Raw genomic sequence first — 13,591 nt, 5'->3', positions numbered from 1 at the left:
AGGTCCAATGCCAGTGCAATAAGTAATAAATCAGTCCTCTAAATGCTTCTAAGGACTAAGGACTATACAGGTCAAATAAGTGATTACCCTTGTGATTATCTTCTCAAGGAACTTTTTTTAAACTTTTCCACCAAATCTTCTGGATGCGAACCAATACCACAGCCTCGGAGATTTATGGAAACACGGCCTGTTCCTTCCCTCTCAAGTCAGGCTTTCATGAGCTTTTATTGTACAGTTTATCTAATATTTCAGTTTGGCAAAAATAGGGAGTTGCTACCTAACGATAGTAATTCCTCGCTGAAGTAAAAAGGCAAGAAAGAAGGCAACCCTACTGTGAAAAGATCAAATTTACTATTACTTACAAAATTCAAGGGCCCTGTCCGCCTGGCAGCTAAGGCGTGTGCCTTAAGTAGGTGCTTCTGCTAGGAGAGCATTAAGCAGCCTGGTCCTACCATTATGTGCAGGATGTGCTTGTCTTGAGCCTCGTGGTCCAGCCTTTCAGCCGTGTAGAGGACGCCAGAGCTGGGGTCTATGCGGAACTTCCTCATGCTGACGGAGTCGATGCTGCTGTGGACAGTGTAGCTTAGCTTGTGCTTCTCGTCTCTGTCTGTGGCTTCAATCTGCAGGATTTCTGTATCTGGAAGCACATCCTCAGAAATGGTCACATCGTAATTTGGCTGAGAGAATTCTGGGCCGTTATCATTATTATCCAGCACTTTGATAAATACCTACAGTTAAAAGAAGACAAGAGTGATGACCGATGCCAATCTGCTCACTGATAATAAAAGAGGCCCCCTCCCTCTCTCTTCCCTCCGAGTTCTTGCATCCCAGCTTCAAACAGCTGTTTTAATAGGTAGGGAGATTCTTATGAAAGTGCGCCGTAATTAGACATTGACAATAAACCAGCAGTTCACATTAACAGGAATATAAACTGTGAGGATCAATATTCTCACTATTAATTGAACAGATGAGACGACCCCAGGAGGATGATAATTCTGGAAGATTATCTGAGGTGCAATGTAAGACATCCCAAGGTGACCTCAGCTTGTTAAGTTCCCATTATCAGTACATTCTGGTTATGTGCTCTTACTGCTCTATAGTGGCCTTGACATGGAGGCAATGGCAAGATCAGCAACTAGGAAGAGGCAAAGGAAAAGGAGGAGAGAGCCCAGAGGTAGTCCTCCTTCAGAAGGGTGTGTACCGAAGAGTGCAGGGCTAATGCCAATGGCAGCTAGAGCATGAAGGTCCCAAGTTGTTTCTTTTTAGAAAGTATTTTGTTTCCAGACTTTTCAGGAGAATTTTATAAAAGTCATAGCTTGATGAACCCTTGAGTATTCATCACTCAGCTTTGGCAATGATCAATTCATGACTAATCTTGCTTTATTTTTACGCCTGTTCATTCCCATCTGCTCCCTTGTATTATTTTGAAGCACAATCTAGCCATCCTGTAGTTTCAGTGTACATCTCTAAAAGACAGGGAATCAAAGTAAACACACACATATCACACACACTCATACACACTCACAATACCACTATTGCATCTAAACAGAGAAAACAACAATTCCTTAATGTCTTTAAATATTCAGTTGATGTTCATACTCCTGTAATTGTTTTTTAATGAGGTATATATGTTTGCGTACTTGTGAATATGTATTTGCATAGTTTCTTTTAACCAAGATGTGCAAATAAGGCACATGCACTGCACCTGATTGATGTCTCCTTCAGTCATCTCTTAATCTGTAGTTTCTCCCCCACTTCTCCCTTGCAGTTTTCATGTTGCTGTTGTTGTTAATCAAAAAGCTGAGCCATTTCTTTTTTTGTTCCCACAGTCTGAATTTTGCTTATTGTATCCCTATAGTTTTGTTTTACATGTTCCTCTGTCCCCTGTATTTCTCACATTGGCAGTTTTATGTAGAAGACTTAATAGAATTCCCATTCAATTTCCTTCTTCCTTTTCTTTCTTTTTGACAAAAGCCCCTCATGGGTGAAATTGTGTATTTCCATCTGGAGATACATAATATCTGGTTCTCTATCTTATTTCGTGATATTGGCCACTGATGATCATGATGCAATGTTAATTTATTAAAGTGCAAAACAGCACCATTTTTAATTCTATAATTTCTTCCTCAACTCTTAGCTAGAATAGTTCTAAAAAGAAACTTTTCTTTAATTATTTGGCTACTTTGAAATATGCTTCATGTAAGGGCTTTCTCGGTGGCTCAGGAGTAAGGAATCTGTCTGCAACGCAGGAGATGTGGGTTTGATCCCTGTGTCGGGAAGATCCCCTGGAGGACGTCATGGCAACCCACTCCAGCATTCTTGCTTGGAGAATTCCATGGACAGAGGAGCCTGGTGGGCTATAGTCCGTGGAATTGCAGAGTTAGGACATAACAGAAGTGACTTAGCATGCACACATGTATGCACACTTCATGTAGAAAAGGACTATATTTATTGATGCACACATGGTCCTTCCTTGGCCTTCTCTAGTTGGCTCTTGTGATGCTCTGACACAACCCAAGCAGTCTTTGATAGTTTTCTTGTTTTCCTGTAATTGCTACTGGTAATTTTTTCAGAGTCATTTTATACATATCTCTGCTCCATCCTTAATTTGTCTATAACTTCAAGAAGTGTTGGTTTCTTTTTAGTTAGAAGTGGCATTTAGAAACCATGATCTGGTGCTAGGAATGCTTATTGCTGTCAGCTTTGGTATTTTTTAGCGGAGTCAGCAAAGCATTTTTAATAATTATATCATGAGTTCATATTGATAGTGCCAATTCAAAACAAAGTTGTTAACAACTTTGTCCATCAGTGGACTGGCACAGCCCTGGGCCCATTCCCCCCAGCCCGGCCCTGAGCCAAGTGGCCAACTACACTGGGATCCGACCTTGTCTGCAGTGGGCCATTGGCCACAGCATGTGGCAGGGCCTGGAAGCTAAGAGGGATGACAGCCAGTCTGCCTGCCCGCACATCCACAGTAGTTGACTGCCACAACAAAAGAGCCCATGCAACCCACATAGGAGGCGTAACTAGCCCTTGTAACAAGAGGCTAGTATGCTGCTGGGCTGCAAAGGCTGTCTCCTGCACAATGCTCCTTTTCCAAGATTGAGAAACATAATTGAACTACCTAATACATATAACAAGTATAGGAAATAAGGTACAATGAGGAGATGGAGAATATGCCCTAAATGAAAGAACAAGACCAAACCCCAGAAGAACTAAGCAAAGTGGAGATGAGCAATCTTCCTCCATCGAGTTTAAGACTATGATCATAAAGATGTTTAATGAGCTTGGGGAAAAAAAATGGATGAGCAGAGCGAGAAGTTTAACAAAGATTTAGAAAATATAAAGAAGAACCGAACAGAGCTGAGGAATACAATAACTGAAGAAAAAAATACTCCAGAAGGAATCAACAGTAGATTAGGTGATGTGGAGAAAAGAATCAGGGAACTGGAAGATAGAGCAGTGGAAATTCCAAGTTGAACAGAAAAAACAAACACAAAAAAAGAATTTAAAAAAATAAGGATAATTTAAGAGAGCCCTGGGGCAACATAAAACACACTAATAAACACACTAGTGGTCCCAGAAGGAGAACAAAGAGAGAAAGGGGGAAGATAGTATATTTGAAGATATACTAGCTGAAAACTTTCCTAACCTGGGAAGGGAAACAGACATCCATGTACAGGAAGCATAGAGAGTCCAAAGCAAATTAAATTAATTAAAATACCAAAATTAAATATAAAGAGGGAATCTTAAAAGCAGCAAGAGAAAAGCAACTAGTTATAAACAAGAAGACTCTAATAACACTATCAGCTGACTTTTCAGCAGAAAATTTGCAGGCCAGAAGTAAATGACATGATATATTCAAGTGCTGAAATGGAGAAAAAAATCTACCACCCAAAATAATCTATCTGGTAAGATATCATTCAGAATTGAAGGGAAGTTTTAAAAGACAAGCATAAGCTAAAGGAGTTCATCACCACTAAGACAACTTTACAAGAAATGTTGAAAGGATTTCTCTAAGTGGAAAAGAAAAGTCCACAAATAGAAATTTTTTAAAAAAGCTATGACTGGAAAAACCTCACTGGAAAAGGCAAAATACAGGAAAGGTAGTGGATCAAAACACTTATAAAGCTCAGTAGGAAGGTGAAAAGACAAAAGTAATAAATCATCTTTATCTACAATAAGTATATAAGTAATACATAGAATAAAAAGATGTACAATGTGTTGTCAAAAACGTGGGAGCAAAGGAGTAAAAAATGTAAGCCTGTTAAAATGCATTCAAGCTTAAGAAATAATGAACTTAAAATCAATACCCATACATAAAGATGTTATATATAAATCTCATGGTAACCACAAATCAAAAGCCTAAAATAAACACACACACAAAAATAGTAATAAAGAGAAAAGAATCCAAATAAACACTAAAGATGGTCATCAAATCACAAGGGAAGATTGGAAAGGAAGAAAAGGAATAAAGGAGAACTACAAAAACAATCAGAAAACAATCAACAAAATGGCAATAATACATATTTATCAATAATTAAATGAAAATAGACTAAACGCTCCTACAAAAGACATAGAGTGACTGAATGGATAAAATAAGACAAGGCCTACATACATGCTGCCTACAAGAGACTCATTTCATATCTAGAAATACATACACGATGAAAGTGACAGAATGGAAAAAGGTACACCCTGCAAATGGAAATCAAAAGAGAGCTGGAGCAGCAGTAGTTAGACAAAATAAACTTTAAAACAAAGACTGCAACAAGAAAGATGTTACATAATGTTAAGGGAATCAATCCAACAAAAAGATAATAATGCAAATAGGTATTTATCCAACATGATGTTGCTATCATTTAGTTGCTAAATTGTGACTGACTCTTCTGTAACCCCATGAACTATAGTCCCTCTGTCCATGGGATTTCCCAGTAAGAATATTGGAGTGGGTTGCCATTTCCTTCTCCAGGGAATCTTCTCAATCCAGGGATTGAATCCACATCTCCTAAATTTTCAGGTGGGTTCTTCACCACTGAGTCACCAGGGAGGCAAATTAAGCACATAAATACATATAGCAAATATTAACAAACATTAAGGGAGAGAATGACAGTAATATAATAATAGTAGGAGACTTTAACACTCCACTTAAATCAATGGATAGATCATATGGACAGAAAACCAGTGAGGAAACATTGACCTTAAATGACACATTACCCAGATGAACTTAATTGATATATATATATATAAATCTCTCTCTCTCTCTCTTTCTCTCTCTATATATATATATATATATATAATATTCCATTCAAAAGCAGCAAAATACACATTCTTTTCATGTGCACATGCACATGGAATATTCTCCAGGAGAGGTCACATGCTAGGCTAGAAAATAAGTCTCAGCAAGTTTAAGAATACTGAAACAATATCAAGCATCCTTTACAACTACTACAATATGATACTAGAAATCAACCACAAGAAAAAAATACTGCAAAAAAACACAAATATGTGGAGTTGAAACAGTATGCTACTAAACAACCAATGGTCACTGAAGAAATCAAAGAAGAAATAAAAAATGCCTGGAGACAAATGAAAGTGGAAATACAATGATCTAGCATCTATGGGACACAGCCAAAGCAATTCTAAGAGGGAAGTATATAAGTATATAAGTATATAAGTCTACCTCAAGAAACAAGAAAAACCTTTGGCCAGACTCATCAAGAAAATAAGGTAGAGGGCCCAAATAAACAAAATTAAAAATGAAAGGGATGTTACAATTCATGCCACAGATATACAAAGGATCATAAGAGATTATTATGACAAATTTTGTGTCAGTAAAATGGACAACTTAGAGGAAATACATAAATTCCTAGAAACTTATAATCTTCTAAGACTGTATCAGGAAGATAGAAAATATGAACAGATCAATTATTAGCACTGAAATTGAGTCAGTATTAAAAATGCCAACAAACAAAAGTGTAGGACCAGATGGCATCACAGAACTCTACAATACATTTCAAGAATCAGTATTCATGCTTCTCAAAATATTCTAAAAAATTGAAAAGGAAGGAATGCTACTGAATTCATTCTATGAGGCCAGCACAACCCTGGTACTAAAACCAGACAAAGACACCCCTCAAAAAGAAAATTACAGGCCAATATCACTGGTGAACAAGGATGCAAAAATCTTCAATAAACTATGAGCAAATGAATTCAACAATAAATTAAAAAAATCATACACCATGTTCAAGTTAGATTTATCCCAGGAATGGAAGAATGGGTAGTTCAATAAGCACAGATCAGTCAGTGTGATCCATCATATTAACAAACTGAAGAATAAAAATCATATGATCATCTCAGTAGATGCAGAAAAGGTTTCTGACAAAATTAAACATAAATTTATTATAAAAAAGGTCAACAAAGTGAGTATAGAGGGAGTACACCTCAACAAAATAAAGACTATGTAGGACAAACGTATAGCCAATATCATAATAAATGGTGAAAAAGTGAAAGCATTTCCTCTAAGATGAGGAACAAGACAAGGATGCCCACTCTTGCCACTTTCAAAGTTGGAAATCCTTTTATGTGTTAGAAATCCTAGCCACAGAAATCAGACAAGAAATTAAATACTTCAAATTGGAAAAGAAGTATAAGTGTCACAGTTTACAGGTGATATGATACTAAATTCAGTAAAGTTTCAGGATACAAAATTAATGTAAATAAATCTGCATTTCTATAAACAAGAAACTATCAGAAAAAGAATGTAAGAAAACATCCAACTTACAATTGTATCAAAAAGAATAAAATGCTTAGGAATAAATCTAACTAAGGAGGTAAAAGACCTGTACTCAGAAAACTACAAGACACTGACAAATGAAGTTGAAGATGACACAAAAAGATGGAAAAACAAATCATTTTCTTGGATTGAAGGAATTAATATTGTCAAAATGACCATATTACTCAAGGAAATCTACAAATTCAAATGCAATCCCTATATAAATGGCAATTTTCACAGAACTAAACCAAATACTTCTAAAATTTGTACAGATAGCCAAGACAATCTTGAGAAGAAAGAACAAAGCTGCAGGCATCATATTCTCTGCCTTCAAACTATTCTACAAAGCTACACAAATCAATGAGGTATGGTACCTCATCAAAACAGAGACAGAGAGATAAATGGAACAGAAGAAAGAACCCAGAAATAAACCTATGCTTATATGGTCCATTAATCTGTGACAAAGGAGGCAGGACTATACAATCAGGAAAGGTCAACCTCTTCAATAAATGGTGTTGGCAAAACTGGACAGCTATAGGCAAAAGAATCAAACTGGATTATTGATACTTTCTTATACCATATAAAAAATAAACTCAGAAGGATTAAAGACTTAAATGTAAGACCTGAAACCATAAAACTCTTAGAAGAAAACATAGGCAAAATACCCTTTGACACTGGGCTTAGCAAAATTTTTTTTGTATATATCTCCTCAGGCAATGGGAATGAAAGAAAAAAAGAAAAACTCTTGACAAAAACAAACTGGACTGCATCAAACTGAAAAACATTTGTGTAGTGATGGAAACTATCAACAAAACCAAAAGACAACCTACTGAATGGGAGAAGATATTTGCAAATGATATATTTGATAAGGGGTTAATATGCAAAATATACAAAGAACTCATACAACTCCACATCAAAAACCCAGTCTGATTAAAAAATAAGCAGAAGACCTGAATAGACACTCTCCAAAGAAGACATACAGTTGGTTAACAGACACCTGAAAAGGTGCTCAACATCACTAATCGTCAGGAAAATGCAAATAAACCACAATGAGATATCACCTCACACCTGTCAGAATGACTTATCAAAAAGACCACAAATAACAAACATTGGTGAGGAGGCTGAGAAAATGAAACTCTCATTCACTATTAGTAGGAATGTAAATAGATTCAGCTGCTATGGAAAACAGTATGCAAGTTCCTAAAAAAATTGAAAATAGAACTGCCATATGATCCAACAATTCCACTTCTGGATATTTTTCTGAAGAAAACAAGAACACTGATTTAAAAAGACATATGTTCTCTTATGTTCATTGCAGCATTATTTAATATAGCCAAGATATGGAAGCAACTATACATATATATACATATACAGATTGTTTTAATGGAATACTACTCAGCTATAAAAAATAATGAAATCTTGCCCTTTGTGACAATATAGATAGCCGTAAAGAGTATTATGCTAAATGAAATACCTCAGAAAAAGACAAATACCATATAACTACATTTATATGTGGAATCTGAAAAACAAACATAACAAAACAGAAAAAACAAACATAACAAATATAAACACACAAAAAACAAACATAACAAAACAGAAACAGACTCATAGAAACAGAGAATAAACTGGTGGTTGCCAGAGAGGACAGAAGTGAGGATTTAAGTGAAATAAGTTAAAGGGATTAAGAGGTACAGACTTCAAGTTACACAATAAGTCACAAGGGTGTAATGTGATGTAATGCAAAGGGAATAGAGTTGACAATATTATAGCAACTTTTTATGGTGACAAATTGGAAGTAGACTTATTGTGTTGATCATTTTGCAATGCATAAAAATACTGAGATAATATGTTGTACACCTGAAGTTAATACAATATTGTAAGTCAATTATACTTCAATAAAAACAAAACAAAAACAATATTAAGGTGCCCATCGAGGTTTTTACATAATCTCATTCTTTTTACATGTGTATCTTCTTTCTCCCATGATGACATTTCTCATGCTCAATGACATCATCATACTTATTCACCTGTCTGAATATTCACTTATCTGAAATACATGCCACAAAGTCTCTGAATAACACCAATATTATTATAATTACAATTATGGTCATTTAAATTGATCTAATATTCTTCTGCAGTACTTTTTGTCCTAAAGGACAAATCCTAAAGGATTTATTCCACTAGGAATATATAGTCAAATTAGTACGTGTAAAGTCATGTAGAATAGTTTACCCTGTGCATACATACTTCCAACTGGATACACATATAAATTTGTTTGCTTCCATTTACTTTCAAATTTTTGACTTGCTTTTTTAACATTTAATTTCATTTTATATTATATGTAAGATTACCAGTGTTAAATTTACAGAAAAGTTATAGTCAAGCTTAGCTTCATTATTTTTCCTTTTCTTGTATTCCCTTCTACAAGCAACCATTTTTTCCAGTAATGTTATATTTTATCCATCTACTTTATCAGTATAAACATATTGTATACACTTCCGCCCCTCAAGCTATTTCACCTAACATTTTATCAGTAGTTCTCAACCAAGGAGGACTTTGTCTCCCAGGGTCATTTCACAATGTCTGGAGATGCTTTTGGTTGTCACAACCTGGGGGGAGGAGTTTTCCTAGAACCTGGCGTGTAGAGGGCAGGGAAGCTGCTCAACATTCTCCAATGCACAGGCTAGTCCTGAGGCAGGAGGCAGATGGGGCCCCTCTGCACCAGGGTAAAGGGATTAGAGGCTGGCTCCCTGTGGACTGAAACCCCGAAACAGCAGTAGCAGGACAGCTGAGAGAGGGGTCTGCCCAGACAGAATATAATGGCCCATATACTTCTTTTGAACTGGGATGTTGGAGAAGACTCTTGAGAGTCCCTTGGACTGCAAGGAGATCCAACCAGTCCATCCTAAAGGAGATCGGCCCTGGGTGTTCATTGGAAGGACTGATGTTGAAGCTGAAACTCCAATACTTTGGCCACCTCATGCGAAGAGTTGACTCATTGGAAAAGACCCTAATGCTGGGAAGGATTGGGGGCAGGAGGAGGAGGGAATGACAGAGGATGAGATGGTTGGATGGCATCACTGACTTGATAGACATGGGTTTGGGTAAACTCCGGGAGTTGGTGATAGACAGGGAGGCCTGGCGTGCTGTGATTCATGGGGTCGCAAAGAGTCGGACATGACTGAGCAACTGAACTGAACTGATATACTTCTCATTCTCAAAGCCAGGAAACCTCCCCAGCTACTCAAGCACAGAAGGGCTCCTTGGAGGTCCAAAGGGAGGGATGCTAATGCATGCCAAGCCAGGCCTCTTTGGTGGAACCCACCTTGGTTACGAGATGCATGTGCACACATGGGAGGACCCTGAGACATACCAGAAACGGACTCTGAACCAGGCAAGTCAGAATGACTGGCCAGGGGAAACCTGGAAGAAATGCCCCATTAAGTCACTTAAACTGTCACGAGGGCGTGACTCTCTGAGTCACACTCTGCGTGTCTGTCCACGTGTACTGTACACTTTTTCCTCCTAATAAATACTTGTTCACCACTTTCTTTGTGGGAATTCTTTTTCTGCAAAGCCAAAGGGTGAGGGCTTTGTCACTGACCATTGGTCTGGCAGCTAGGATGTAGCCTTCTGACTGCAGCAGCCCGACCTCATCCCTGGCCGGGGACCAAAGCCCTGCCTCAAGCTGCTGCAGGCTGTGGCCACCTGCCATCAGCCACTTGCAACAAAGAGCCATCTGACTCAAAAGGTCGATAACATCGCTGCTTTATATCATGAAGACCATGCCACAACAGTGCAGAAATAATCTTCCAAGGGTAGATGTGTTATAATTAATTCAACCAGTCCTCTACTGACGTTCATTTAAGATGTTTCCTATTTTTGCTCTTAGAATAAACATGCAATAAAGAGCCTTGTGACTGTGTATTTGCATAGTTTTCCTAACATATATTTGTGTCCCTAAAATTGGGATTGCTAGATCAAAGGAGAAGCGCTTATGATTTTGTGAAACACTTCCTCTATTTCCACGCCCATAAGTTTGATCACTTGGCATTTCTGTGGTTATGTACAAGAATGACTGCTCTCTCACAGCCTTACCAACAGAGTATGCAATAAAATTTTTGGATTTTTGGCCAATCTAATAGATGAGAAATGGCAGCTCAGTGTTATTTAGAATTTTCCTTTCTCTTATTACAAGTGAGGTTGAGCGTCTTTTCATATGTTTAAGAACCATTTGCTCCACAACCAAGAAAGGCCAGAGCCACAGCAGCAATTTCCCGCCTCAGTTCTCCCATCCCAAGCTAAGGGGACATCCCTGATGGTGCTGCCGGGGGAGGGCCTGGATGAGGGGGCAGAGGTTTTCATTCCTGGCTTGCAGGACCCTACATCTAGCCGGATGCCCCCCACACACACTGTTCTAGTGCCCTGTCCACAAGACCCCAACCTACCCTCAGGAGCACACCCACCTTACCCTTAGCAGCACACATGCACTTCTTTTCCTGTTAAAACTATCAGCTCATTCTTCTATGGGTTAGATAGTCCTTTTTTCTGTTTATTTTGGAAGCATGATATAAATTTCCAATGTTGTCAACTTTGTCATTTATTTTTATTTTGTTCATGGAAACTTTTTTTTCAACATGCAAAAGTTTTTATTTTATTTTCATGTAGTTGAATACATCAATCTTTTCCCTGATTGTTTCTGGATGTTAAATTACAGTTTTACACTTCCAGGTTTTGGTGATCACACATTTTTCAAAAATAGAATTTAAATGTTTCTTTTTCTTACATTTTTATCTCTAATCCATTTGGAATTTCTCCTAGTATATTATGTGAGGAATGAGTCCAGTTTTATTTTTTTTCCACATGGCTCTCCATTTATTTAAATGATAACTTTTAGAAGACTACCACTTCCCCATGGATTTGGTAGCCACTTTTACTCTATATTAAATTTACATATGCAAATAGTATATTTCTGGCTTTTCTATCAACATCAAAATGTTTTAATTATAGATCCTTCGTAGTATTTTTTTCCATCCAGTTTCTGGAGACATAACTGACATAAAGCACCGTGTAAGTTTAAGATGTACAGCATAATGATTGCACTTCATGTAAGTTGCGCAGTGATTATCAGAATGAGTTTAGTGAACATCTATCATCTCATATAGACATGAAGCTAAAGAAACAGGAAATACATTCTTCTCTGTGATAAGAACTCTTAGGATTTACTCTCAACAAATCTCATGTATAACATATAGAAGTATCAATTATATTTGTTGTGCTGAACATTACCTCCCTAGTACTTATTTATCTTATAATTGGAAGTTTGTACCTTTTTCGTAGGCTTCCTAGGTGGCTCAGTGGCAAAGAACCCTCCTGCCAATGCAGGAGCCATAGGAGATGTGGGTTTGATCCCTGGGTCAGGAAGATCCCCTGGAGGAGGAAATGACAACCCACTCCAGTACTCTTGCCTGGAAAATCCCATGGACAGAGGAGCCTGGTGGGCTACAGGCCATATGGTGACAAAGAGCTGAACACGACTGAGCGACTGAGCACGCACACAAGACAAGACGAGACCATTTTTTGTACCTTCATCCAGTTCCCCCTCTTCCTACCACCTGCCTCTGGTAACCACAACTATGACTTTGTTTGTTTATTTTTGAAGTATAATTGACCTATGGGGCTTCCCCAGTGGCTCAGTGGTAAAGAATCCGCCTGCAATGCAGGAGCCACAGGAGACACGGGTTTGATCCCTGGATGGAGAAGATCCCTTGGAGGAGGGCATGGCAACCCACTCCAGCATTCTGGCCTGGAGGGCTACAGTCCATGGGGTCACAAAGAATCGGACATGACTGAAATGACTTACTGTGCATAATTGACCTACAGCACTATGTTACTTCCTGGTGTGTAAATAGTAATTCAATATTTTCTTTATATACATTTTAATTATTTGGAAAAGCTAAGCCCTCACTAAGGTTTGTTGTTTTTTTTTTCAGGATTTTCCTGGCTATTCTTGCTTGCTGTTCTTCTAAATTAATTTATAATAAACTTATTGCACCTGACAGAATGATAGCATTTTAAATTTAGATTATGTTAAAAGTACAGGATAATTAAGGGAGAACTAAATTTCTTAATGATAGAGTCTTTCTATCTAAGAATATATTTTGTCTTTCTTCCTTTATTTATATCTACTATTTTTTCACTAGGGTTTTAGTTTTCCACAAATAGGCTTTGAACACTTTTAAACTTTATATATATATGTGCTACCCTAAATGGGTTCTTTTTCATTACACACTTTCACTGTATTTTTTTGGTGACCGGGAGGTGAACTATATATGTAGGCTATTAATGTTTGTTTGTTAAATTTATAACTTGTTACTTTACTAATTTTCCTATCTTTTAAAGTAGCTCCATTCACTCTTTGGAACTTTTCAGATATATAATTACACTATATACAAATAGAGATCAGTTTACCTTTTTCTTTACAATTCTTATAATATAAATTGCTTTATCTTAGCTAATTGCATTGGTGGATACTTACATCATACTGTTAAATAGTAGTGAAAACAGTGATATTTTTGTCTTATCCCTAATAAGAAAGCCTTTAGTTGGTTCTCCATTAAATAATAGGCAGGCTCTTGGCTATAGTCTAAAAAATTACTTACTTTTAGAAATAAATTTAATCAGACCATCGTTGTTCTTATAAATACCTGTACTATACATTACTTTGGTGGAGATCGTTTTTGAGTGAGAGGAAAAGGTTGGTACCATGTCTTATGCGCCAGGATGACTTGCCATGGGGGTGAGCTTGACATGCAGACA

At 37.3% G+C, this 13,591-nt stretch overlaps 1 protein-coding gene across 1 annotated transcript in view; it reads right to left on the bottom strand.

The window, feature by feature from the left end:
* The window catches only part of FAT3 (FAT atypical cadherin 3), a 787,529-nt gene that overhangs the window by 124,728 nt on the left and 649,210 nt on the right, over window positions 1-13,591 (bottom strand). Inside the window, exon 10 of the mRNA XM_081531110.1 lies at window positions 453-728. Within this exon, the coding sequence (XP_081387236.1) occupies window positions 453-728 (276 nt within the window). The remainder of the gene's footprint in view (window positions 1-452; window positions 729-13,591) is intronic.

Source organism: Giraffa tippelskirchi, chromosome 10, assembly GCF_054371585.1.
Source record: "Giraffa tippelskirchi isolate mGirTip1 chromosome 10, T2T-mGirTip1v1.2.pri, whole genome shotgun sequence".
NCBI lineage: Eukaryota > Metazoa > Chordata > Mammalia > Artiodactyla > Giraffidae > Giraffa > Giraffa tippelskirchi.
Note: the sequence above shows the minus strand (reverse complement) of the source record. Positions and strands in the feature narration are given on the sequence as shown.